General features: G+C 35.7%; 1 protein-coding gene across 1 annotated transcript in view; it reads left to right on the top strand.

The window, feature by feature from the left end:
* LOC141347150 (CMP-N-acetylneuraminate-beta-galactosamide-alpha-2,3-sialyltransferase 1-like) overlaps window positions 1-27667 on the top strand; it is a 119933-nt gene that overhangs the window by 6261 nt on the left and 86005 nt on the right. Inside the window, exon 3 of the mRNA XM_073852143.1 lies at window positions 2630-2809. Coding sequence (XP_073708244.1) covers window positions 2630-2809 — 180 coding nt within the window. The remainder of the gene's footprint in view (window positions 1-2629; window positions 2810-27667) is intronic.

The raw sequence follows: 27667 nt of genomic DNA, 5'->3' as shown, positions 1-27667 counted from the left end.
TAAAATTGTTGTTTTTTCTTTTATGCCAAAAATCATTAGGAAATTAAGTAAAGATCATGTTCCATGAAAATTTTTTGTAAAATTCCTACTGTAAATAAATCAAAATGTAATTTTTGATTAGTAATATGCATTGCTAAGAACTTAATTTGAACAACTTTAAAGGTGATTTTCTCAGTATTTAGATTTTTTTGCACCCTCAGATTCCAGATTTTCAAATAGATGTATCTCGGCCAAATATTGTCCTATCATAACAAACCATACATCAATAGAAAGCTTATTTATTGAGCTTCCATGTGCTGTATACATCTCAGTTTTGTAAAATTTAACCTTATGACTGGTTTTGTGGTCCAGGGTCACATATTATTGTTGTTTATACTGTAGTTTATATTGTTATTGTGTATTTAATTTATAAGGCCTACACTTGAATAACAATTGAATGGGTTTTAAGTGTCCCAGTTTGCCAATAAAGGTGTCCCAGTTTGACAGTAGCGCCTTGAAAATGTGGTTTGGGGTCATTGTGTGTTTGAGGAAGCGTCATCCATCCTGTGTTTAATGTTTCTTTCTTTTTTATTCTGTATAGTATAGTAGAGCTCCTAAGCTATTTAGAATAGTATCAAATGAGCGGCTAAGACATGTATGCATAATATACATTTTCAGAAAGTGTCCCACTTTACCACTATTCACCCTATAAAATGACAGTTTTTTTTTTTTTTTTTTTTTTTTTTTTACATTTTTTAAACTCTAATATTTTATTTCCCTGGGATAAATAAAAAGTTCCTGTGGCTATATACCTACATGCACCTATATATTTTTTCTTATTTAACAAAAGTTCACTTTGCGCTCTTGTGCTCCTGCCTCCGCTATGGTCCTGTCAATCATCTCGCTGTTGCTGTATTTGAAGCAGACGATTGTCTGTTGTCCCGCTGAACTACCTTGATATTATTTCTATAAAAATTATTTCTATGTAATATTTTAATAAAAAATGACTGTGGGGCAGTAATTTAATCATTAAATGTCCGAACACCGTGAAAAGCGACTTTTTAAACCGTTTTTTTTTTTTTATCTAGCTGATATCAACATTTAACTTAACCATCAATGCTGTGCACACTTATAGTAACTTAAATCCTGGTGAAATGAAACGTTCATGTGGCTGATATACAGTGCAGTAAAAAAATAAATTCTCCACCCTCGGTACCTTATGTAAATTTGCATTACAGTATTTGCACTTATCATCACTTGTCCAAACTGAGCATGTCTAAAAGAAAAGTTATGACTGCTGTGCATTTACACACTTGACTGAACATTGATCTGCTCTTCTTTGTGCTGTCTGTACCGCAGATACTCAGATTTAAAATCATTCAGCAAAATAAAACATGCTGGATGCAGATTAATATTTGTGAAATAAATATTTGTGAAATGAGTTAGGTTGAACACAAGAAAGCCCAGTCAGAGGACTATCATCTTGTTGACTCTCATTTTAATAGAAACAGCCAGGTATGCAATCCTTAAAAGAATCAAGAAATAACGCACGCGACACAAGCTGTAAATTATTTTAAAGCCGTAAATCTATTGTTTCAATAATTTACACTATTTGTATTTCTTGTGTACATGTGATTTTCTAATTGCTTTTCCAATTATTATTATTACAATGTTTTTAGTTATATTGTATTATATTTTGATGTAATTAATGTTATTGCACTTGTATGTTTGTTGTTTTAAACACTGCAAAAGAATGAAAACAAATAAATAATAGTCTTTTATTTTGTTGAACGAACAATGGATGGCGTCACCGGTCCAGATTCGGTTGACCAATCAGCGTAAAGGGGCGTCTGGGGACCGCCCACATGTGGAAAACGAATTTTGAAGTCATTTATCCGTTTTCTACCCTTGAATCAAAAAACGAAAAATCGAGCCGAAATCTCATTTTTTCGTTTTGTGAACAAATGAAAAAACGAATAAATGAGCCGTTTTCTTATTTTTGCTTATTTCATTTCAAATTGAAAATGAAATGAATAAAACGTACACGGACCGTGTTTCTCAAAATTTTCTTTGAATCACAAATGTCATTTGAGAGCCCAGAATTCAGTATAAACTGGAAATGTTTGTGCACGTATGGACATTTTATGGTTTTGTTACTGTATCTGGTTGTTCATTGTACCTGCTACCAGTTATTAGGTTGCATCATCCTGTGGCAAAAAAAGGCATTTCATTTCATCAAATTCAATATTATTACACAAATTTTGAGGAAGCTTTTATGTAGAAATTTTAAACAGAATTTGCCAATAATCTGTTGCTGAAAAATGTAGATGCATTGATAATTGGTCACAAACATGCAAATCATTTTTCACAAATCGTTTTCATACATGCAAGTCGTATTTTGTACTACTGACTTTAGTTATAGGAAAAGAGTATTTGTTAGAGTATATGACACAGTCAAAATAAACAGGACTTAATATATATATATATATATATATATATATATATATATATATATATATAAATATATATATATATATATATATATATATATGCCATACCTGCCTACTGTAACAGTCATACTGTAACCTACATAACAGTGTAGTACTTTATAACATAATCTTAAAGTGTGTACACTTTTGTGTATTAACAGAATGAACCAGGCTCCAACACAGGGTTTTGAAAAAGATGTCGGCTTTAAGACTACTCATCACCTTATGTATCCAGAAAGCGCCACCGATTTAGACAACTCCACAAGTCTGGTACTCATTCCCTTTAAAACTCTGGATCTAGAGTGGATCATCAGTGCTCTGACTACAGGAACCATCTCAAAGTTAGTGAATTATTATCTGATATTTTGAATGACATGTGAAATTCATCATTTAGTGCAGGGGTGCCAAACTCAGGTCCTGGAGAGCCACAGTTTTGCATAGTTTCATTCGACACACATACCTGCATTGCTCAGAAGATCATAAAGGACTTGGTTAACTGGATCAGTTGTGTTTAATTCTGGACTGCAGCACACCAGGAACTGTGTTTGGTTTATATTACCATGAAAGTCAGACAATAGTGTCATTGTTGTATTGCTTATTTAGATCATTATTCTTGCTTTGGTTTTCGAAGCCTTAATTAATAATTAGATTAGTAATAAAAATGTTACAGTGTAGGGAGCATTTTGTAAAATGCAATTAAAATAAAATTCTACTGACAAAACTGAAAACAACTTCATTGTATTGTGCAGATATAAACATTTTGATTTTGATCACTGCAACACACTCTAAAAAAGTTTGGACAGAAGCAAAATAAAAGTGGAATGATTATAGAGTATCTAAACTAAACTGTTTTGAAACATTCCACAATGAGCAGATGCATCGGTAATAGGTGAGGGTATCATGATTGAGTAAAAAAAGCATCCTCCAAACTCTTAGTCTTTGGGTCATAACCCTAACCTGAACACAATGTTAGCAACATTTTTTTTTTGTCAGCTTAGAGTTTGGCATCTGTGTGTTAGCAAATGGAGAGAGTCAGTTTGAAAGTCAGTGAGAAACGCTTAAAATTGGTACAAAATGCAGCTGCAAGTTCTTGACTGGTACTCAAAAGAGAGTCGGTATTAGCACTGTATTTAGCTCCCCGTATTTGGTGAGATTACTTAAAGGTGCCATAGAATAGAAAACATCTCAGGTTACGTATGTAACCCTAGTTCCCTGAGGGAAATGAGACGCCGCGTCTCGGACCATAATTCCCTGCGGCGCTCGCTTCATTCCTAAAAGAGCTGCCGCGGTCGTCAAACGCACGTGCTTTATACTTCCCGTTCGCTGACGTCACCGCGCCTGTGACGTCACTCCCGTCATTCATTGGTTGTAGACATGATTCAGAGTGCTGCCCGCCAATGGCGTTCCCCATAGCGTTCCATGACGCGGCTCGAGTTCCCGGAAGGGAACTGTATTTACCTTGGCATAGTTGAATAATAACAGTTTTGAAAATGGACATGACATACCATGAGTCTTAAACACCATAGTTTCCTCCTTCTTATATAAATCTGGTGTTTGCAAAAGACCTCTGAAAAATAGGTCAATTCCAACATAACATCAACATATTACGTAATAGTCGCGATCGTTAATAGTTACGCCCCCAACATTTGCATCCAATCATCAGAAGTTCTGCAGATAGGATATTGTGAAAAAAAACAAAGCGAGGACAATAGCGAAAATGGCAGATCACAGGAATAAATGTTCCAGGTTGTGCAGGAGATGTTAAGTGCAGGGATGGGTTGGTGTTTGTACTCAGAAAGGCATAGAATACAAATAACACGTTCTAATAAAATAAGGCAAGACACTAGGGACACAGTTAGCTTCTTGCTAACGCAAGCCTGTTACATTGCAGTACATAAGATTTCACTTACCACATAAACAGAGTAAGGAGAGATGACTGCGCGGACGATGGCAAATGATTTGCAGATCCTGAGCATCACTAACAAGCATCTGAACTTGTCAACTGTGGTAAGTACTGCCACTGTAGTATAACGTTAGACAGAGCACATGCGATCGTCAGTCTCAAAAGTGAAACTAAAAAGTTATTGTGCATTCAAAACGGCTGTTTCAAAGCCCTGCATATTAATAATGGCTTGAGCTCCGTAATTAAATATATATTTTCATCCATGTGTTTCCTTCCTGCTGTGTGAGAGCGAGCCGCTCTGTGCGACAGCCAATCAGAGCAGAGCTCCTCATTATTATTCAGGAGCCTTCCAAATAAGGCAATAACAGACCATTTCATTCTAGGGACAAATCCTAGGGTGCAAAACCGTTTCTGGAGAATTTTTGCCCTTACCATAACTTCTATGTAGATATCAGAGAACAATTTCAAATATTGTATAAATGCATTCTATGGCACCTTTAAGAAATGAATCAAAACTCAGCTGGCTGGTGTGCTGACCTTAACAATTCCAAGGATCAAACGTAAAATAAATGCAGGAGATTTCAAAGCTTTTAAAACTGTGAATCAATTGAACCAATTGGCTTACAAAATTATTTACTATTTCGAAGTGATTGAAACTACTGGTGCTGGTGACATCTGCTTGTCACGTGTGTGAATGCAACACAAACTCAGGCCAAATGGGCATACAGCTTTTACAAACCCTTTGGAAATGTTTTATTAAAAGAGTAATACAGCAAATGAAATTAACAAATCAGCTAATAATTAACTATTAACAATGTCTGTGTGTTGTGTTCTTTTAATGCATGCATTTATTTACTTACGTATTTGTTTGTTTGTCCAAGACTTCTATAGATTTATTTTCTGCTGTTTGTGGTTTTATTAGGGCCCGAGCACTGCAGTGCGAGGACCCTATTGGAATTGCTCCATTTATTATTAGGGCCCGAGCCCAAAAGGGCGAAGGCCCTATTGTTCTTCTAAGGGTTCTTATTAGGGCCCGAGCCCAGAATGGGCGAAGGCCCTCTTGTTTTCCTAAGGATTCTTATTTTTAGGGCCCGAGCCCAAAAGGGCGAAGGCCCTATTGTTCTTCTAAGGATTCTTTTTTTTTTTTTTGTTAACCTTCCGGGCACTTAAGGGGGTCTTAACATACTCAAAAACTCTTGAAAATTTGCACACATGTCGGAATCTGCGGCCATCAGGACGTCACAGAGGCTGGTACCGGGGCGTGGCAAGGGGACTCTACAGCGCCCCCTGGAATTTTGAGGGCCATATAGCACACATACTTGAACGTACACATATGAAACTCGGTACACATTTAGAACTCATTGAGCTGAACAACTTTTGTACTCTATGTCATTTTCTCAATGCAACAGGAAGTGAGATATTTAGGGCTGTATAAAAAGCGCATGCTCTGGAATTTAACGTACTCCTCCCAGGATTTCCATACGATTGTCACCAAACTCGGTCAGCATGATCTCAAGACATTGGGGACGCTAAATTGCGAGGGGATTTTTGATATCTCGAACGGTTTGGCCGTGGCAAGGCGACAAAGTTATGGCGAGAAATGAGAAACAGGAAGTGTCTAATAACTGTTGCACACATTGCCTGATTCTGATGAAACTTCACCAGATTGTTCGTTGTATGATGCCGATTCCATAAAGGTGACTATTATGAGTCAAAGTTAAAGCGCCACCAACTGGCAGCAGGAAGCGTGTCATTTTCAAAATGCTTTGAAATCAGCCTCTTAATTTTACTTGATTTTCTTTAAACTTCATCAAAATCATGTCAAAACACGGCCGATAAGAATATGTAAAGGGGTCGATGATAAATCAAATGCTGTTGCCATGGCAACGTCTCAAACTTTACAATTAGATTCCTGTCTTTTCGAGGCAGATAACATGCTTAGAATTTGATGAAACTCAACACACACATCAATATTAATGATAGTTAGACACTGGCAAAAGATCATAAATGGGCGTGGAGCAGGCACTCTATAGCGCCATCTTTTGACAAAAGTTAGTTTTTCCTACAGTCACCAAACTCTGTACATATATTGTTCTAATCAATCTGGACAACTTTCTAAATTAAACTAATTAGCTAACACCAACAGGAAGCCGGCTATTTTGATTTGAATGTGGATTTTTGGAAAAATCAGGCTGTAAACAAATTTATACTCCTCCTAAGAAGAACAAGCTGTTCACACCAAACTTTTTTAACATGGAGAGAAGATTCTGAAGATGTTAAATTGCGAGCGGTTTTGGGATATCTTGAACGGTGTTGACGTGGTGATTTTTTAAAGATGTATAACCGTCATTTTCTATATCTTTAAAGTGCAGCATCTTAACTATTTAAAACTTTTTTTCACACAGAGATCTTATCATTCTGAGCAAGTGCTGTAAATATCAATTTAATTCAAGCTTCTACGAATTAAAGAAAATTAAAAAAAGAAATCAGAAACCTGCTGTCACTCTGCCTTGAGTGTCTGTGTTCAGTCACCATTGAGTGACTGAAGAGAGACTGAAGGGGGAGGGGTGAAAGGGAGAGAGGGAGAGAGAGTAGAACATGCTGTCTTGCTAAAGACCATCTTTGAGGAAAAAATGCACATTGATGTTACATAAATATGTTTGATCTTTGAGAGTCTGATATTTTGAGAAAATATAAAGGGTCACTAAGTCTTTCATTGTTTGTATTTTGCAGTTGTTGTTTTTTTATTTATTTTTTACTGAACTGTACCATGAACTTGTCCTATTCAGTCACATAGCAAAAGATTAAGAAAAATACAACTTTTTAGCATGAGCGGTTTATCTTCATTGATAGACATTTATTTTCATAGTGTTATTTATTGAATATAACATTTTAATTAACAGTTTCAAGACAAACTTTGTCAACAAAACAAACTTTGCTGTTATCTGTTCAAAACATCTGAAAATTTTACCATTTTAAGATCAGTTATATATATATATCGCCCCATTACAATACTCAACTTGATTTTTAAAGATATTTTCAAAGAATGAAGCGTTTATAGAGCACTTTATTGGGTATTGCTGTACGCCCACATGAACTGTGTTCATGTTCATGTTAATTCACAGTACATAAACTAATGTACCTTTAAACAATATATGAATACTTTTTTTAGCTTAATATTAATTAACATTAATAAATGCTATTTAATTATTGTTCATGTTAACTAATATAGTTAATGTTAACAAATGAAACTGGATGGCAACATTTTATATAGTATGTGTATGTGTCTCTGTGTTGATTTTAAAGTCTAACCCTTTCAATTCTGTAAACTTTAAATCCAAACTGGCTGAGGGTTACTGTGAATGCATGTGCCAACTGGGCACCGTTTTCCTAATTGATTCTTTCTTAGTTATGTAGCGCTTAAAAGTTATGTCTTATAACAGGAGTCACCTGCAAAGCAATATCCACACACAAAATGAACAGATAGGTAACGATGACATTGAAGCAGAAGTGGTGGACGTAAAGCAAGCAATAATAACATTTTGTTATCATCATGAATTACATGTTCTTATCATCATCATCAGAATATAGGGAAAATGTTCCCTATATTGTGAACGGCTTTGAGATATCTTGAACGGTGTTGATGTGGTGATTTATGAAAGTAACAATAAAAAAGATGGAGAGTTATTTTCATATATCTTTAAATTGCATTATTCTAACTCATCAAAACTTTTTACATATAAAGAACAAGAAATTCTTAGGAAATACGTGTAGTTTCAAAATGTTATCATGCTCAGAGGCCCCAAAAACATTAAAAGTGTCATTTAAATTTGTCAGATTAAAGCTCTAATACCAGGGATGAACACTAGAGGTCCTCATAAGATAAGGAATCGTTTGACCTCTAATGCTATTTAGCTCATTGTCAGTGTATAAGAATGACAATAATCCATAGAATCAGTTGATATATACTGTACTGTCAGTGTACTTTTACATAATTATTTTGTATAGGTGCTTAAAGAGCATTAAAATCTTTTTTTTTATCTTTTAAGGAAAAATTATATGATTTAAATACATATATACACTCTCACTGGTAGAACAAAAAATCTTATAAGTATGACACTATACTGTACTGCTCAGTTCACTTAATTAGAATGAGAAACAAATACAAAAAAGCCAAAAAAAATCAACTAAGTTAATATGTATTTATTTTTAATATATTTGTTTATAATTATTTCACAGATGCTTATAGATTATTAAAATAATATTTAAAAATGCTTGTAGACCATAAAACATGGTAACTATTTAAAATAGTAACTATTTGGTAACAATGGTTAATGAACTTACAAACACGAACAAACAACAAACAATATATTTGTACTCGATTTTCTTCAAACTTCATCAGAATAATGTAAAAACACGGCCGATGAGAGTCTGTAAAGGCGTCCCTGATGCATCAAATGCTGTTGCCATGGCAAATAAATAAAAATAAAAAATAAATTCAAATATTTGTTTCCTGTGTTTTTGAGGCAGATAGCGTGCTTAGAATTTAATTTTCCATTTTCAATTTTCAATGATTTATTATATATTTAAAGTGCAGCATCCTAACTCTTTGAAACTTTTTTCAAACAAATAACTATTCATTCTGATCAAACACAGTTCATTTCATAATTATACAAAACTCCACGAATTAAAGAAAATAAAAAAAACATATCTGATCTCACTCTGCTCTGCACTCAATGTGTGTGTTTGTGTGGTAAGTGGTTGAGTGTAAGGAGGGGGGATGGGTGGTAAGAGAAAGAGTCAGAGAGGAGGAGAGACAGTTAGGGTTAGTCCAAAGGGTTACTGTGAATGCATGTGCCAACTGGGCACCGTTTTCCTGATGCTATCGGGATGGCGACTGCGCAGACGGCGAGGGCCCGGTCATCGCTGCTTGCAGCTTTAATTTTTTTTATTTTTTTTTTTGTTAACCTTCCGGGCACTTAAGGGGGTCTTAACATGCTCAAAAACTCTTGAAAATTTGCACACACGTCGGAATCTGCGGCCATCAGGACGCCACAGAGGCTGATACCGGGGCGTGGCAAGGGGACTCTACAGCACCCCCTGGATTTTTAAGGGCCATATAGCACACATACTTGAACGTACACATATGAAACTCGGTACACATATAGAAATTATCGAGCTGAACAACTTTTGTATTCTATGGCATGGGCTCCACGCAACAGGAAGTGAGATATTTAGGGCTGTGTAAAAAGCGCATGCTCTGGAATTTAACGTACTCCTCCCAGGATTTCCATAGGATTGTCACCAAACTCGGTCAGCATGATCTCAAGACATTGGGGATGCTAAATTGCGAGGGGATTTTTGATATCTCGAACGGTTTGGCCGTGGCTAGGCGACAAAGTTATGGCGAGAAATGAGAAACAGGAAGTGTCTAATAACTGTTGCACACATTGCCTGATTCTGATGAAACTTCACCAGTTTGTTCGTTGTATGATGCCGATTCCATAAATGTGACTATAATGAGTCAAAGTTATAGCGCCACCAACTGGCAGCAGGAAGCGTGTCATTTTCAAAATCCTTTGAAATCAGCCTCTTAATTTTACTTGATTATCTTCAAACTTCATCAAAATAATGTCAAAACATGGCCGATGAGAATATGTAAAGGGGTCGATGATAAATCAAATGCTGTTGCCATGGCAACGTGTTAAACTTTAAAATTAGATTCCTGTCTTTTCGAGGCAGATAACATGCTTAGAATTTCATGAAACTCAACACACACATCAATATTAATGATAGTTAGACACTGGCAAAAGGTCATAAATGGGTGTGGAGCAGGCACTCTATAGCGCCATCTTTTGACAAAAGTTGGGGGGTTAGTTTTTCCTACAGTCACCAAACTCTGTACATATATTGTTCTAATCAATCTGGACAACTTTCTATATCAAACTCATTAGCTAAGACTAACAGGAAGCCAGCTATTTTGATTTGAATGTGGATTTTTGGAAAAATCAGGCTGTAAACAAATTCACACTCCTTCTAAGAACAACAAGGTATTCACACCAAACTTTTTTAACATGAAGAGAAGATTCTGAAGATGTTAAATTGCGAGCGGATTTGGGATATGTTGAACGGTGTTGACGTGGTGATTTTTTAAAGATGTAGTAAAAAACATAACCGTATTTTTTTAATATCTTTAAAGTGCAGCATCCAAACTCTTTACAACTTTTTTCACACAGAGATCTTATCATTCTGAGCAAGTGCTGTAAATATAAATTTTTTACAAGCTTCTATGAATTAAAGAAAATTAAAAATAGAAATCAGAAACCTGCTGTAACTCTGCCTGAGTCTCTGTGTGTGTGTGCGTAGTTGAGTCACAGTAACTTAAGAGAGACTTAAGGGGGGAGGGGTGAAAGGAAGAGAGAGAGTGAAACATGCTGTCTTCTTAAAGACTATCTCTGAGTAAGAAATGCACTCTGATGTATAATCTAAATAAATATGCATGACCGATTTATCTTCATTGATAGACATTTATTTTCATAGTGTTATTTATTGAATATAAAATTTAAATTAACAATTTCAAGACAAACTTTACTGTTATCTGTTCAAAACATCTGAAAATTATACCATTTTAAGATGAGTTATATATATATATATATATATATATATCGCCCCATTACAATACTCAACTTGATTTTTAAAGATATTTTGAAAGAAAGAAGCGTTTATAGAGCACTTTATTGTGTATTGCTGTACACCCACATGAACTGTGTTCATGTTCATGTTAATTCACAGAACATAAACTAATGTTAAAATATACTATTTTACCATTAAATAATATATGAATACTTTTTTTAGCTTAATATTAACTAACATTAATAAATACTATTTAATTATTGTTCATGTTAACTAATATAGTTAATGTTAACAAATTAAACTGGATGGCAAAATTGTATATATTGTGTGTATGTGTCTGTTTGTTGATTTTAAAGTCTAACCCTTTCAATTCTGTAAACTTTAAATCAAAACTGGCTGAGGGTTACTGTGAATGCATGTGCCAACTGGGCACCGTTTTCCTAATTGATACTTAGTTATGTAGCGCTTAAAAGTGATGTCTTATAACAGGAGTCACCTGCAAAGCAATATCCACACACAAATTGAACAGATAGGTATCGATGACATTTAAGCAGAAGTGGTGGACGTAAAGCAAGCAATAATAACATTTTGTTATCATCATGAATTACATGTTCTTATCATCATCATCAGAATATAGGGAAAATGTTCCCTATATTGTGAACGGCTTTGGGATATCTTGAACGGTGTTGATGTGGTGATTTATGAAAGTAACAATAAAAAAGATGAAGAGTTATTTTCATATATCTTTAAATTGCATTATTCTAACTCATCAATACTTTTTACATATAAAGAACAAGAAATTCTTAGGAAATACGTGTAGTTTCAAAATGTTATCATGCTCAGAGGCCCCAAAAACAAATAAAAGTGTCATATAATTTTGTCAGATTAAAGCTCTAATACCAGGGATGAACACTAGAGGTCCTCATAAGATAAGGAATCGTTTGACCTCTAATGCTATTAAGTTCATTCTCAGTGTATAAGAATGACAATAATCCATAGAATCAGTTGATATGTACTGTACTGTCAGTGTACTTTTACATAATTGTTTTGTATAGGTGCTTAAAGAGCATTAAAATCTTTTTTTTTATCTTTTAAGGAAAAATTATATGATTTAAATACATATATACACTCTCACTGATAGAACAAAAAATCTTATAAGTATGACACTATACTGCTCAGTTAACTTAATTAGAATGAGAAACATAAAAAGTTACAAACAAAGTTAATATGTATTTATTTTTAATATATTTGTTTATAATTATTTCACAGATGCTTATAGATTATTAAAATAATATTTAAAAATGCTTGTAGACCATAAAACATGGTAACTATTTAAAATAGGGTCTCTTTTGTTAACAATGGTTAATGAACTAACAAACACGAACGAACAACGAACAATATATTTGTACTCGATTTTCTTCAAACTTTATCAGAATAATGTAAAAACACGGCCGATGAGAGTCTGTAAAGGCGTCCCTGATGCATCAAATGCTGTTGCCATGGCAAATAAATAAAAATAAAAAATACATTCAAATATTTGTTTCCTGTGTTTTTGAGGCAGATAGCGTGCTTAGAATTTAATTTTCCATTTTCAATTTTCAATGATTTATTATATATTTAAAGTGCAGCATCCTAACTCTTTGAAACTTTTTTCATACAAATAACTATTCATTCTGATCAAACACAGTTCATTTCATAATTATACAAAACTCCACGAATGAAAGAAAATAAAAAACATATCTGATCTCACTCTGCTCTGCACTCAATGTGTGTGTTTGTGTGGTAAGTGGCTGAGTGTAAGGAGGGGGGATGGGTGGTAAGAGAAAGAGTCAGAGAGGAGGAGAGACAGTTAGGGTTAGTCCAAAGGGTTACTGTGAATGCATGTGCCAACTGGGCACTGTTTTCCTGATGCTATCGGGATGGCGACTGCACAGACGGCGAGGGCCCGGTCATCACTGCTTGCAGCTTTAATTAGGGCCCGAGCCCAAAAGGGCGAAGGCCCTATTGTTTTTCTAAGGATTATTATTAGGGCCCGAGCCCAAAAGGGCGAAGGCCCTATTGTTCTTCTAAGGATTCTTATTTTTAGGGCCCGAGCCCAAAAGGGCGAAGGCCCTATTGTTCTTCTAAGGATTCTTATTTGTTTTTTTTTTTATTTTTGTTTTTTTTTCAACCGTTGGGGCACTTTTGGGGGCCTTAACATACTCAAAAACTCTTGAAAATTTGCACACACGTCGGAATCTGCCGTCGTCCAGACGCCACAGAGGCTGGGACCCGGGCGTGGTTCAGGGCCTCTACAGCGCCCCCTGGAACACAGTTTGAAAACTTGATGTACTGCGCACACATACTTGCGCGTATTGATATGAAACTCGGTACACATATAGAACTCATCGAGCTGAACAACTTTTGTACTCTATGTCATGGGCTCCACGCAACAGGAAGTGAGATATTTAGGGCTGTTTAAAAAGCGCATGCTCTGGAATTTAACGTACTCCTCCCAGGAATTCCATGGGATTGTCACCAAACTCGGTCAGCATGATCTCAAGACATTGGGGACGCTAAATTGCGAGGAGATTTTTGATATCTCGAACGGTTTGGCCGTGGAAAGGCGACAAATTTATGGCGAGAAATGAGAAACAGGAAGTGTCTAATAACTGTTGCACACATTGCCTGATTCTGATGAAACTTCACCAGTTTGTTCCTTGTATGATGCCGATTCCATAAATGTGACTATTATGAGTCAAAGTTATAGCGCCACCAACTGGGAGCAGGAAACGTGTCATTTTCAAAATGCTTTGAAATCAGCCTCTTAATTTTAATCGATTTTCTTTAAACTTCATCAAAATCATGTCAAAACACGACCGATAAGAATATGTAAAGGGGTCGATGATAAATCGAATGCTGTTGCCATGGCAACATGTCAAACTTTAAAATTACATTCCTGTCTTTTCAAGGCAGATAACATGCTTAGAATTTCATGAAACTCAACACACACATCAATATTAATGATAGTTAGACACTGGCAAAAGGTCATAAATGGGCGTGGAGCAGGCACTCTATAGCGCCATCTTTTGACAAAAGTTGGGGGGTTAGTTTTTCCTACAGTCACCAAACTCTGTACATATATTGTTCTCATCAATCTGGACAACTTTCTAAATCAAACTCATTAGCTAAGACCAACAGAAAGCCGGCTATTTTGATTTGAATGTGGATTTTTTGAAAAATCAGGTAGTAAACAAATTCACACTACTCCTAAGAACAACCAGCTGTTCACACCAAACTTTTTTAACATGAAGAGAAGATTCTGAAGATGTTAAATTGCGAGCGGATTTTGGATATCTCGAACGGTGTTGACGTGGTGATTTTTTAAAGATATAGTAAAAAACATAACCCTAATTTTTTATATCTTTAAAGTGCAGCATCCAAACTCTTTAAAACTTTTTTCACACAGAGATCTAATCATTCTGAGCAAGTGCTGGAAATATAAATTTTATACAAGCTTCAATGAATTAAAGAAAATTAAAAAAATAACTCAGAAACCTGCTGTCACTCTGGTGAATGTCTCTACAGTATGTGTGTGCGTTCAGTCAGGCACAGAGAAGCTCATTATTGCAGGGGGGAGGGGTGAGAGGCAGAGAGGGTGACAGAGTAGAGAGCCATCCTACAGACCATCTTTGAACAAAAAATGCACATATGTATTTTAATTACATAAATATGTCTGATCTTTGAGAGTCTGATATTTTGAGAAAATATAAAGGGTCACTTAGTCTTTCATTGTTCGTATTTTGCAGTTGTTGTTTTTTATTTATTTTTTACTTAACTGTACCATGAACTTGTCCTATTCAGTCACATAGCAAAAGATTTAAAAAAATACAACTTTTTAGCATGATCAATTTATCTTCATTGATAGACAATATTTACATAGTGTTATTTATTGAATATAAAATAATAATAATAAAAAATTATGACAAACTTTGACAACAAAACAAACGTTACTGTTATCTCTTCAAAACATCTGAAAACCATAATTTTAAGATCAGTTATAAATATATATATATCACCCCGTTAAAATACTCAACTTGATTTTTAAAGATATTTTGAAAGAATGAAGAGTTTTGTGACACTGCCACAGTAAACTGTATAATAGCTTCTTGTGTGAGGTAAAAAGTTTGTTTATAACAAGTTTGGCTGTAAAAAGTTCAGAAATGTTTAAATATGTCTGGATGCAAAGGGTTTATTATTTTTAACTGCATGATATGTTGATTTTGAATGTTAACATGTACATTTTGGTGAGGGGGAATTATGGGGACTTTTGGTTCGCTGCTAAGGACTCTTATTTTGATGGGCCTGTCTATAAGAGAGGAAGGGCGGCCATTTTGAAGAGAGGTATGTTTGGTGAGGTGGCAGGCTTTTGTTACCTGGGCCGGGCAAGGGTCCAAAATGATCTCTTAAAGGGAAAAAAGAGACAATTGTGTATTAGACTTGTGAGCTGTTTAATGAATTCACGCTCTTGTCTGAGATATACGCACACGGACCATACTCGGGAGAGCATTCTTTCAGCTGGAGGATAACCTGTTTTTGTGGGGCCTTGAACCAGCGGATTATTGTTTTTTCTCTTTTTGGGGACATCCTTTTTTTGTTTTTTTCTCTTCTTTACTCTTTTCCACCCGGATTTGGTTGTCAGACCCAAAGGAACTGTGCCAACGGACGGATGAGTACCATCTTTAATTATTATTTTTGTTTCTATGGACTGAGAGGCTGAGATGTTGTGGCTAACAAGCCTGTTCACGGACTTTCATGTTTTTGACTATATCATTTAAGTTTATGTGAAGGTATCAAAATATTGTTGAGAGTGCTAACAAGCAAGTAAATGGGAACAATACAGTCAAACTCTCCCTGTGGTAATGATTCAATTCTTTTGAATAGACTTGCAGTTGTTACAGTTTATAGAGCACTTTATTGTGTATTGCTGTACACCCACATGAACTGTGTTCATGTTCATGTTAATTCACAGTACATAAACTTTATATGAATACTTTTTTTAGCTTAATATTAATTAACATTAATAAATGCTATTTATGTATTGGTCATGTTAACTAATATAGTTAATTTTAACAAATGAAACTGGATGGCAACATTTTATATTTTGTGTGTATGTGTCTGTGTGTTGATTTTAAAGTGTAACCCTTTCAATTCTGTAAACTTAAAATCCAAACTAGCAGAGGATTACTGTGAATGCATGTGCCAACTGGGCACCGTCTTCCTTATTGATTCTTAGTTATGTAGCACTTAAGAGTGATGTCTTATAACAGGAGTCACCAGCAAAGCAATATCCACACAAAAATTGTACAGATAGGTAACAATGACATTTAAGCAGAAGTGGTGGATGTAAAGGAAGCAATAATAACATTTTGCTATCATCATGAATCATGTTCTTATCATCATTTGTAGCATACTGGTTCACAGTTGGCATTTATCTGAAGTCCTTGCATTGATTGCATTTAGTTAAATCAACATTATATTTGGTCAGTCTGATCTTGAAGCCTTAGAGATGTTAAATTGTGAAGATCTTGAGTTTTCATTAAAGGGCATGTCCGTGGTGGCCTGACAAAGTTTGATGTTTCTGCATAGACATAGAAGTGGTTATAACTTAGCCTGAAAATGTCTGATCTGCCACAAAATTCACAGGTTTGGTAAGAGTCCTGGCCTGAAGACACCTAAAGACCAATATTCAGATATTATCATAGCGCCACCTGTTGGCAGCAGGATATCTCATATATTTCACTAACTCAAACATACCAAGGTCAATCTGCACCAAACTTCATATGTTTGATAATAGTGCTGGCCTGAACACATCTACATGCCAATAATCAGTTATAGGCATAGCGCCACCAGCTGGCAGCGGCAAGTTTGGCACATTTAAGTGACTTTGACATATTTCTCCTACATTTACTGTATTAAAAGCATACTGCCCACCGTTTGCTGTTTTCCTGAAGCCACCGGTCGGCGGTGAGCCCGGGTGCGAGGGCCCGTTCATCGCTGCTCGCAGCTTTAATTATTTATTTATTTATTTTTTTTTTACACCTTCCGGGCACTTTTGGGGGCCTTAACATACTCAAAACCTCTTGAAAATTTGCACACACGTCGGAATCTGCGGCCATCAGGACGCCACAGAGGCTGGGACCCGGGCGTGGTTCAGGGCCTCTACAGCGCCCCCCTGGAACACAGTTTGAAAACTTGATGTACTGCGCACACATACTTGCACGTACTGATATGAAACTCGGTACACATATAGATCTCACTGAGCCAAACAACTTTTGTACTCTATGTCATAGGCTCCACACAACAGGAAGTGAGATATTTAGGGCTGTTTAAAAAGCGCATGCTCTGGAATTTAACGTACTCCTCCCAGGAATTCCATTGGATTGTCACCAAACTAGGTCAGCATGATCTCAAGACATTGGGGACGCTAAATTGCGAGGAGATTTTTGATATCTCGAACGGTTTGGCCGTGGCAAGGCGACAAAGTTATGGCGAGAAATGAGAAACAGGAAGTGTCTAATAACTGTTGCACACATTGCCTGATTCTGATGAAACTTCACCAGTTTGTTCGTTGTATGATGCCGATTCCATAAATGTGACTATTATGAGTCAAAATTATAGCGCCACCAACTGGGAGCAGGAAGTGTGTCATTTTCAAAATGCTTTGAAATCAGCCTCTTAATTTTACTCGATTTTCTTTAAACTTCATCAAAATCATGTCAAAACACGACCGATAAGAATATGTAAAGGGGTCGATGATAAAACAAATGCTGTTGCCATGGCAACGTGTCAAACTTTAAAATTACATTCCTGTCTTTTCGAGGCAGATAACATGCTTAGAATTTCATGAAACTTAACACACACATCAATATTAATGATAGTTAGACACTGGCAAAAGGTCATAAATGGGCGTGGAGCAGGCACTCTATAGCGCCATCTTTTGACAAAAGTTGGGGGGTTAGTTTTTCCTACAGTCACCAAACTCTGTACTTATATTGTTCTCATCAATCTGGACAACTTTCTAAATCAAACTCATTAGCTAAGACCAACAGAAAGCCGGCTATTTTGATTTGAAGGTGGATTTTTTGAAAAATCAGGTTGTAAACAAATTCACACTACTCCTAAGAACAACCAGCTGTTCACACCAAACTTTTTTAACATGAAGAGAAGATTCTGAAGATGTTAAATTGCGAGCGGATTTTGGATATCTCGAACGGTGTTGACGTGGTGATTTTTTAAAGATGTAGTAAAAAACATAACCCTAATTTTTTATAACTTTAAAGTGCAGCATCCAAACTCTTTAAAACTTTTTTCACACAGAGATCTAATCATTCTGAGCAAGTGCTGGAAATATACATTTTATACAAGCTTCAATGAATTAAAGAAAATTAAAAAAATAACTCAGAAACCTGCTGTCACTCTGGTGAATGTCTCTACAGTATGTGTGTGCGTTCAGTCAGGCACAGAGAAGCTCATTATTGCAGGGGGGAGGGGTGAGAGGCAGAGAGGGTGACAGAGTAGAGATCCATCCTACAGACCATCTTTGAACAAAAAATGCACGTACTGTATGTATTGTAATTACATAAATATGTCTGATCTTTGAGAGTCTGATATTTTGAGAAAATATAAAGGGTCACTAAGTCTTTCATTGTTCGTATTTTGCAGTTGTTGTTTTTTATTTATTTTTTACTTAACTGTACCATGAACTTGTCCTATTCAGTCACATAGCAAAAGATTAAGAAAAATGCAACTTTTAGCATTAGCGATTTATCTTCATTGATAGACATTTATTTTCATAGTGTTATTTATTGAATATAAAATTTAAATTAACAATTTCAAGACAAACTTGGACAACAAAACAAGCTTTGCTGTTATCTGTTCAAAACATCTGAAAATTATACCATTTTAAGATGAGTTATATATATATATATATATCGCCCCATTACAATACTCAACTTGTTTTTAAAGATATTTTGAAAGAATGAAGCGTTTATAGAGCACTTTATTGTGTATTGCTGTACACCCTTGTGAACTGTGTTCATGTTCATGTTAATTCACAGTACATAAACTATATATGAATACTTTTTTTAGCTTAATATTAATTAACATTAATAAATGCTATTCATTTATTGGTCATGTTAACTAATATAGTTAATGCTAACAAATGAAACTGAATGGCAACATTTTATATTTTGTGTGTATGTGTCTGTGTGTTGATTTTAAAGTCTAACCCTTTCAATTCTGTAAACTTAAAATCCAAACTAGCAGAGGGTTACTGTGAATGCATGTGCCAACTGGGCACCGTCTTCCTTATTGATTCTTAGTTATGTAGCGCTTAAGAGTGATGTCTTGTAACAGGAGGAGTCACCAGCAAAGCAATATCCACACAAAACTTGTACAGATAGGTAACAATGACATTTAAGCAGAAGTGGTGGACGTAAAGCAAGCAATAATAACATTTTGTTATCATCATGAATCATGTTCTTATCATCATTATCAGAGTATAGGGAAAATTTTGCATATTGGTTCACAGTTGGCATTATCTGAAGTCCTTGCATTAATTGCATTTAATTGAATCAACATTATATTTGGTCAGTCTGATCTTGAGGCCTTAGAGATGTTAAATTGTGAAGATCTTGAGTTTTCATTAAAGGGCATGTCCGTGGTGGCCTGACAAAGTTTGATGTTTCTGCATAGACATAGAAGTTGTTATAACTTAGCCATAAAATGTCTGATCTGCCACAAAATTCACAGGTTTGGTAAGAGTCCTGGCCTGAAGACACCTAAAGACTAATATTCAGATATTATCATAGCGCCACTTGTTGGCAGCAGGATATATCATATCTTTCACTAACTCAAACATACCAAGGTCAATCTGCACCAAACTTCATATGTTTGATAATAGTGCTGGCCTGAACACATCTACATGCCAATAATTAGTTACAGGCATAGCGCCACCATCTGGCAGCGGCAAGTTTGGCACATTTAAATGACTTATGACATATTTTTTCTATATTTACTGTATTAAAAGCATACTGCCCACCGTTTGCTGATTTCCTGAAGCCACCGGTCGGCGGTGAGCCCAGGTGCGAGGGCCCGTTCATCGCTGCTCGCAGCTTTAATTAGGGCCCGAGCACCGATGGTGTGAGGACCCTATTGAATCTGCTCCGTTTATTAGGGCCCGAGCACCGATGGTGTGAGGACCCTATTGGATCTGCTTCGTTTATTAGGGCCCGAGCCCAAAAGGGCGAAGGCCCTATTGTTCTTCTAAGGGTTCTTATTAGGGCCCGAGCCCAAAAGGGCGAAGGCCCTATTGTTCTTCTAAGGGTTATTTTTTTTTTTAGGGCCCGAGCCCAAAAGGGCGAAGGCCCTATTGTTTTTCTAAGGATTATTAGGGCCCGAGCCCAAAAGGGCGAAGGCCCTATTGTTTTTCTAAGAATTATTATTATTATTATTTTTTTTTTTTTTCAATGTTTTGGGGGATTTTGGGGCCCTTAACATACACAAAAACTCTTGAAACTTTGCACACACATTGGAACCTGCGGCCATCAGGGCCGGACAAACTTTGACATGGGGGGGTCACCTGGGGGGGGCGTGGCACAGCGTTAAACATTGCGACATTTTAGTGGCCCTGGAGCGCACACCGGTTGACCTACAGTCACCAAAATTCATACACATATAGACCTCATCGAGCCGAACAACTTTCGTGCTCACAGTCCATGCTTCACCAAACAGGAAGTCAGCTATTCAGGGATGTCTAAAAAGCGCATGCAATGGAATTTGATATACTCCTCCTAGGCCTTTGCACCGATGGCCACCAAACTCGGTCAGCATGACCTCAAGACATTGGGGACGCAAAATTGCCAGGGGATTTTTGATATCTCGAACGGTTTGGCCGTGGCGGGCCGACAAAGTTATGGCGAGAAATGAGAAACAGGAAGTGCCTAATAACTTTGACACACTTTGTCTGATTTTGACCAAACTTCAGCAGGTTGTTCGTCGTCTGATGCCGATCACAGAGATGTGATTATTATGAGTCAAAGTTATAGCGCCACCAACTGGCAGCAGAAAGCGCAACGTTTTCTAAATGCTTTTAAATCAACCTCTTAATTTTACTCAATTTGCTTGAAACTTCATCCCAATAATGTCGAAACATGGCCGATGAGAATCTGTGAAGGGCATTATCGATAACTTTTATCATGTTGCCATGGCAACGTGTCAAACTTTAACTTTAGTTTTTTGTGTTTTCGAGCCACTTAAAATACTTGGAATTTCATGAAACTCAACACACACATCTGTATTAATGATATTTAGACACTGATAAAAGCCCATAAATGGGCGTGGAGCAGGCGCTCCATAGCGCCACCTTTTGACAAAAGTTGGGGGTTTAGTTTGTCCTACAGTCACCAAACTCTGTACATATATTGATCTCATCAAGCCAGAAACATTTCTAATTTACACCCATAAGCTACGATTGACAGGAAGTCGGCTATTTTGATTTGAATGTGGATATTTGGAAAAATCAGGCTGTGGAATTTTATATACTTCTCTCGGGAAAACCAACCAATTCACACCAAACTTTTTTGACATGATGCCAACATTCTGAAGATTCTAAATTGCGAGCAGATTTAGGATATCTTGAACGGTGTTGATGTGGTGATTGATTGAAATCGGAGTAAAAAAAGATAGCCGTAATTTTATTATATCTTTAAAGTGCAGCATCCAAAGTCTTTGAAACTTTTTTCATACAGACTACTAGTCATTCTGATCAGACACCGTTCATTTCATAATTATACAAAGATCTATGAATTAATGAAAATTAAAAAACAAATCTGATCCCTCTCTGCTCTGCACTTATGTGTGTGCGTGGTAAGTGGGTGTGTGTTTTTTGAGTGTTAGGGTGAGAGTGGGGAGGGGGGATGGGTGGAAAGAGAGAGTCAGAAAGGAGGAGATAGAAGGGAATATTTAAACTCTTGGTTGTTTATTCATTAGGATGTGAATTAGGGCTGGGTATTGTGACCAATTTGGCAATTCGATTCGATTGTTATTTTTATGGTTTCGATTTGATTCAATTCGATTCGATATCGATTAGCTATCAATATTTCATTTAAAATGTTAGTTTTGCAGACATGGCATCCATATTTTGATATAAATGCTGGTAACTGAAACTCTCCTACTTAAGTTTATTACTGAAATACACATCTACATTAATAATAGGGTGCACACAGTTGTTTATTTTAAACAACTTTTATTTTAAATGAATACTGTAACAAGAAGTCATAAATATGTGCATCCAATGTACACCATGTAAACAAACTGCAAAATGCACATTACTGTAAAAAAATAAAAAGACTAAATGTGCAACAGTGAAATCTATTAAGAACTTCAAACATGTTTAAGAATTTTTTTTTTCTAAATTCAAATCAGGCCCATCATAAAGCCCTTGTCTGCATATACAAAACATTCTAACTGTCCATAAAACTAACAGTTCTTAACTACAGCCTAATAATTTTTGATCACCAGATTTTTTTTGCAAAAAATTTACACCCATTAGCTTCGACCAACAGGAAGTCAGCTATTTTGATTTGAATGTGGATTTTTGGAAAAATATAGCTGTGAATAAATTCATATCACTCATAGCAGAATCAGACAGTGCACACCAAACTTTGTCAACATGATGCCAAGATACTGAAGATGTTAAAATGTGAACGGCTTTGGGATATCTTGAACGGTGTTGATGTGGTGATTTATGAAAGTAACAGTAAAAAAGATGGAGAGTTATTTCCATATATCTTTAAATTGCATTATTCTAACTCATCAAAACTTTTTACATATAAAGAACAAGAAATTCTTAGGAAATACGTGTAGTTTCAAAATGTTATCATCCTCAGAGGCCCCAAAAACATTAAAAGTGTCATATAAATTTGTCAGATTAAAGCTCTAGTACCAGGGATGAACACTAGAGGTCCTCATAAGATAAGGAATCGTTTGAACTATAATGCTATTTAGCTCATTCTCAGTGTATAAGAATGAAAATAATCCATAGAATCAGTTGATATATACTGTACTGTCAGTGTACTTTTACAGAATTATTTTGTATAGGTGCTTAAAGAGCATTAAAATCTTTTTTTAATCTTTTAAGGAAAAATTATATGATTTATATACATATATACAATCTCACTGATAGAATAAAAAATCTTATAAGTATGACACTATACTGCTCAGTTCACCTAATTAGAATGAGAAACAAATACATCAACTAAGTTAATATGTATTTATTTTTAATATATTTGTTTATAATTATTTCACAGATGCTTATAGATCATTAAAATAATATTTAAAAATGGTTGTAGATCATAAAACATGGTAACTATTTAAAATAGGGTCTCTTTTGTTAACAATGGTTAATGAACTAACACACGAACGAACAACGAACAATATATTTGTACTCGATTTTCTTCAAACTTCATCAGAATGATGTAAAAACACGGCCGATGAGAGTCTGTAAAGGCGTCCCTGATGCATCAAATGCTGTTGCCATGGCAAATAAATAAAAATACAAAATACATTCAAATATTTGTTTCCAGTGTTTTTGAGGCAGATAGCGTGCCTAGAATTTCATTTTCCATTTTCAATTTTCAATGATTTATTATATATTTAAAGTGCAGCATCCTAACGCTTTGAAAAAATTTTCATACAAATAACTATTCATTCTGATTAAACACAGTTCATTTCATAATTATACAAAACTCCACGAATGAAAGAAAATTAAAAAACATATCTGATCTCACTCTGTTCTGCACTCTATGTGTGTGTTTGTGGTAAGTGGCTGAGTGTAAGGAGGGGGGATGGGTGGCAAGAGAAAGAGTCAGACAGGAGGAGAGACAGTTAGGGTTAGTCCAAAGGGTTACTGTGAATGCATGTGCCAACTGGGCACCGTTTTCCTGATGTTATCGGGATGGCGACTGCCAGACGGCGAGGGCCCGGTCAACGCTGCTTGCAGCTTTAATTCTTTTTATTATTCTTTCAATGTTTTGGGGGATTTTGGGGCCCTTAACATACACGAAAACTCTTGAAACTTTGCACACACATTGGAACCTGCGGCCATCAGGGCTGGACAGACTTTGACATGGGGGGGTCACCTGGGGGGGGCGTGGCACAGCGTTAAATTTTTTTACATTTGAGGGACTCTGGAGCGCACGCCGGTTGACCTACAGTTATCAAAATTCATACACATATAGACGTCATCGGGCTGAATAACCTTCGTGCTCAAAGTCGGTGCTTCGCCCAACAGGAAGTCAGCTATTCAGGGATGTCTAAAAAGCGGATGCAATGGAATTTGAAATACTCCTCCTAGGCCTTTCCACCGATGGCCACCAAACTCGGTCAGCATGATCTCAAGACATTGGGGACGCAAAATTGCCAGGGGATTTTTGATATCTCGAACGGTTTGGCCGTGGCGGGGCGACAAAGTTATGGCGAGAAATGAGAAACAGGAAGTGTCTAATAACTTTAACACACTTTGTCTGATTTTGACCAAACTTCAGCAGTTTGTTCGTCGTCCAATGCCGATCACAGAGATGTGACTATTATGAGTAAAAGTTATAGCGCCACCAACTGGCAGCAGAAAGCGTGACGTTTTTGAAATGCTTTAAACTCAGCTTCTTAATTTTAGTCAATTTGCTTCAAACTTCATCCCAATAATCTCGAAACACGGATGATGAGAATCTGTGAAGGGCATTATCGATAACTTTTATCATGTTGCCATGGCAACGTGTCAAACTTTAACTTCAGCTTTTTGTGGTTTTGAGCCACTTAAAATACTTAGACTTTCATGAAACTCAACACACACATCTCCATTAATGATAGATAGACACTGATAAAAGCCCATAAATGGGCGTGGAGCAGGCGCTCCATAGCGCCACCTTTTGACAAAAGTTGGGGGGTTTGTTGGTCCTACAGTCACCAAACTCGGTACATATATTATTCTCATCAATCTGGACAACTTTCTAAATCAAACTCATTAGCTAAGACCAACATGAAGCCGGCTATTTTGATTTGAATGTGGATTTTTGGAAAAATCAGGCTGTAAACAAATTCACACTCCTACTAAGAACAACAAGCTGTTCACACCAAACTTTTGTAACATGAAGAGAAGATTCTGAAGATGCTAAATTGCGAGCGGATTTGGGATATCTTGAACGGTGTTGACGTGGTGATTTTTTTAAGATGTAGTAAAAAACATAACCGTAATTTTTTTTATATCTTTAAAGTGCAGCATCCAAACTCTTTACAACTTTTTTCACTCAGAGATCTAATCATTCTGAGCAAGTGCTGTTAATATAAATTTTATACAAGCTTCAATGAATTAAAGAAAATTTAAAAAAGAAATCAGAAACCTGCTGTCTCTCTGCCTGAGTCTCTGTGTGTGTGCGTAGTTGAGTCACAGTCACTTAAGAGAGACTGAAGGGGGGAGGGGTTAAAGGAAGAGAAGGAGTGAAACATGCTGTCTTCTTAAAGACTATCTTTGAGTAAGTTTATAATTATACCATTTTAAGATGAGTTATATATCGCCCCATTACAATACTCAACTTGATTTTTGAAGATATTTTGAAAGAAAGAAGCGTTTATAGAGCACTTTGTGTATTGCTGTACACCAACATGAACTGTGTTCATGTTCATGTTAATTCACAGTACATAAACTACTGTTAAAATATACTATTTTACCATTAAACAATATATGAATACTTTTTTAGCCTAATATTAATTAACATTAATAAATACTATTTAATTATTGTTCATGTTAACTAATATAGTTAATGTTAACAAATGAAACTGGTTGGTAATTTTATATATTGTGTGTATGTGTCTGTGTGTTGATTTTAAAGTTTAACCCTTTCAATTCAGTAAACTTTAAATCCAAACTGCTGAGGGTTACTGTGAATGCATGTGCCAACTGGGCACCGTTTTCCTAATTGATTCTTTCTTAGTTATGTAGCGCTTAAAAGTGATGTCTTATAACAGGAGTCACCTGCAAAGCAATATCCACACACAAATTGAACAGATAGGTAACGATGACATTTAAGCAGAAGTGGTGGACGTAAAGCAAGCAATAATAACATTTTGTTATCATCATGAATTACATGTTCTTATCATCATCATCAGAATATAGGGAAAATGTTCTCTATATTGTGAACGGCTTTGGGATATCTTGAACGTTGTTGATGTGGTGATTTATGAAAGTAACAATAAAAAAGATGAAGAGTTATTTTCATGTATCTTTACATTAAATTATTCTAACTCATCAAAACTTTTTACATATAAAGAACAAGAAATTCTTAGGAAATACGTGTAGTTTCAAAATGTTATCATGCTCAGAGGCCCCAAAAACATTAAAAGTGTCATAGAAATTTGTCAGATTAAAGCTCTAATACCAGGGATGAACACTAGAGGTCCTCATAAGATAAGGAATCGTTTGACCTCTAATGCTATTTAGCTCATTCTCAGTGTATAAGAATGACAATAATCCATAGAATCAGTTGATATGTACTGTACTGTCAGTGTACTTTTACATAATTATTTTGTATAGGTGCTTAAAGAGCATTAAAATCTTTTTTTATCTTTTAAGGAAAAATTATATGATTTAAATACATATATACACTCTCACTGATAGAAGAAAAAATCTTATAAGTATGACACTATACTGCTCAGTTCACTTAATTAGAATGAGAAACAAATACAAAAAGGCCAAAAAAATCAACTAAGTTAATATGTATTTATTTTCAATATATTTGTTTATAATTATTTCACACATGCTTATAGATTATTAAAATAATTTTTAAAAATGCTTGTAGACCATAAAACATGGTAACTATTTAAAATAGGGTCTCTATTGTAAACAATGGTTAATGAACTAACAAAGACGAACGAACAACGAACAATATTTGTACTCGATTTTCTTCAAACTTCATCAGAATAATGTAAAAACACGGCCGATTAGAGTCTGTAAAGGCGTCCCTGATGCATCAAATGCTGTTGCCATGGCAAATAATTAAAAATAAAAAATACATTCAAATATTTGTTTCCTGTGTTTTTGAGGCAGATAGCGTGCTTAGAATTTCATTTTCCATTTTCCATTTTCAATTTTCAATGATTTATTATATCTTTAAAATGCAGCATCCTAACACTTTGAAACTTTTTTCATACAAATAACTATTTATTCTGATCAAACACAGTTCATTTCATAATTATACAAAACTCCACGAATGAAAGAAAAAAAAAACATATCTGATCTCACTCTGCTCTGCACTTAATGTGTGTGTTTGTGTGGTAAGTGGTTGAGTGTAAGGAGGGGGGATGGGTGGTAAGAGAAAGAGTCAGAGAGGAGGAGAGACAGTTAGGGTTAGTCCAAAGGGTTACTGTGAATGCATGTGCCAACTGGGCACCGTTTTCCTGATGCTATCGGGATTGCGACTGCACAGACGGCGAGGGCCCGGTCATCGCTGCTTGCAGCTTTAATTTTTTTTTTTTTTTTTTTTTTCTTTTTTTCAACCTTCCGGGCACTTTTGGGGGCCTTAACATACTCAAAAACTCTTGAAAATTTGCACACACGTCGGAATCTGCG

The sequence above is a fragment of the Garra rufa genome, chromosome 12 (genome assembly GCF_049309525.1).
Source record: "Garra rufa chromosome 12, GarRuf1.0, whole genome shotgun sequence".
NCBI classification, from domain to species: domain Eukaryota; kingdom Metazoa; phylum Chordata; class Actinopteri; order Cypriniformes; family Cyprinidae; genus Garra; species Garra rufa.
This window is presented reverse-complemented; position numbering and strand designations above follow the sequence as displayed.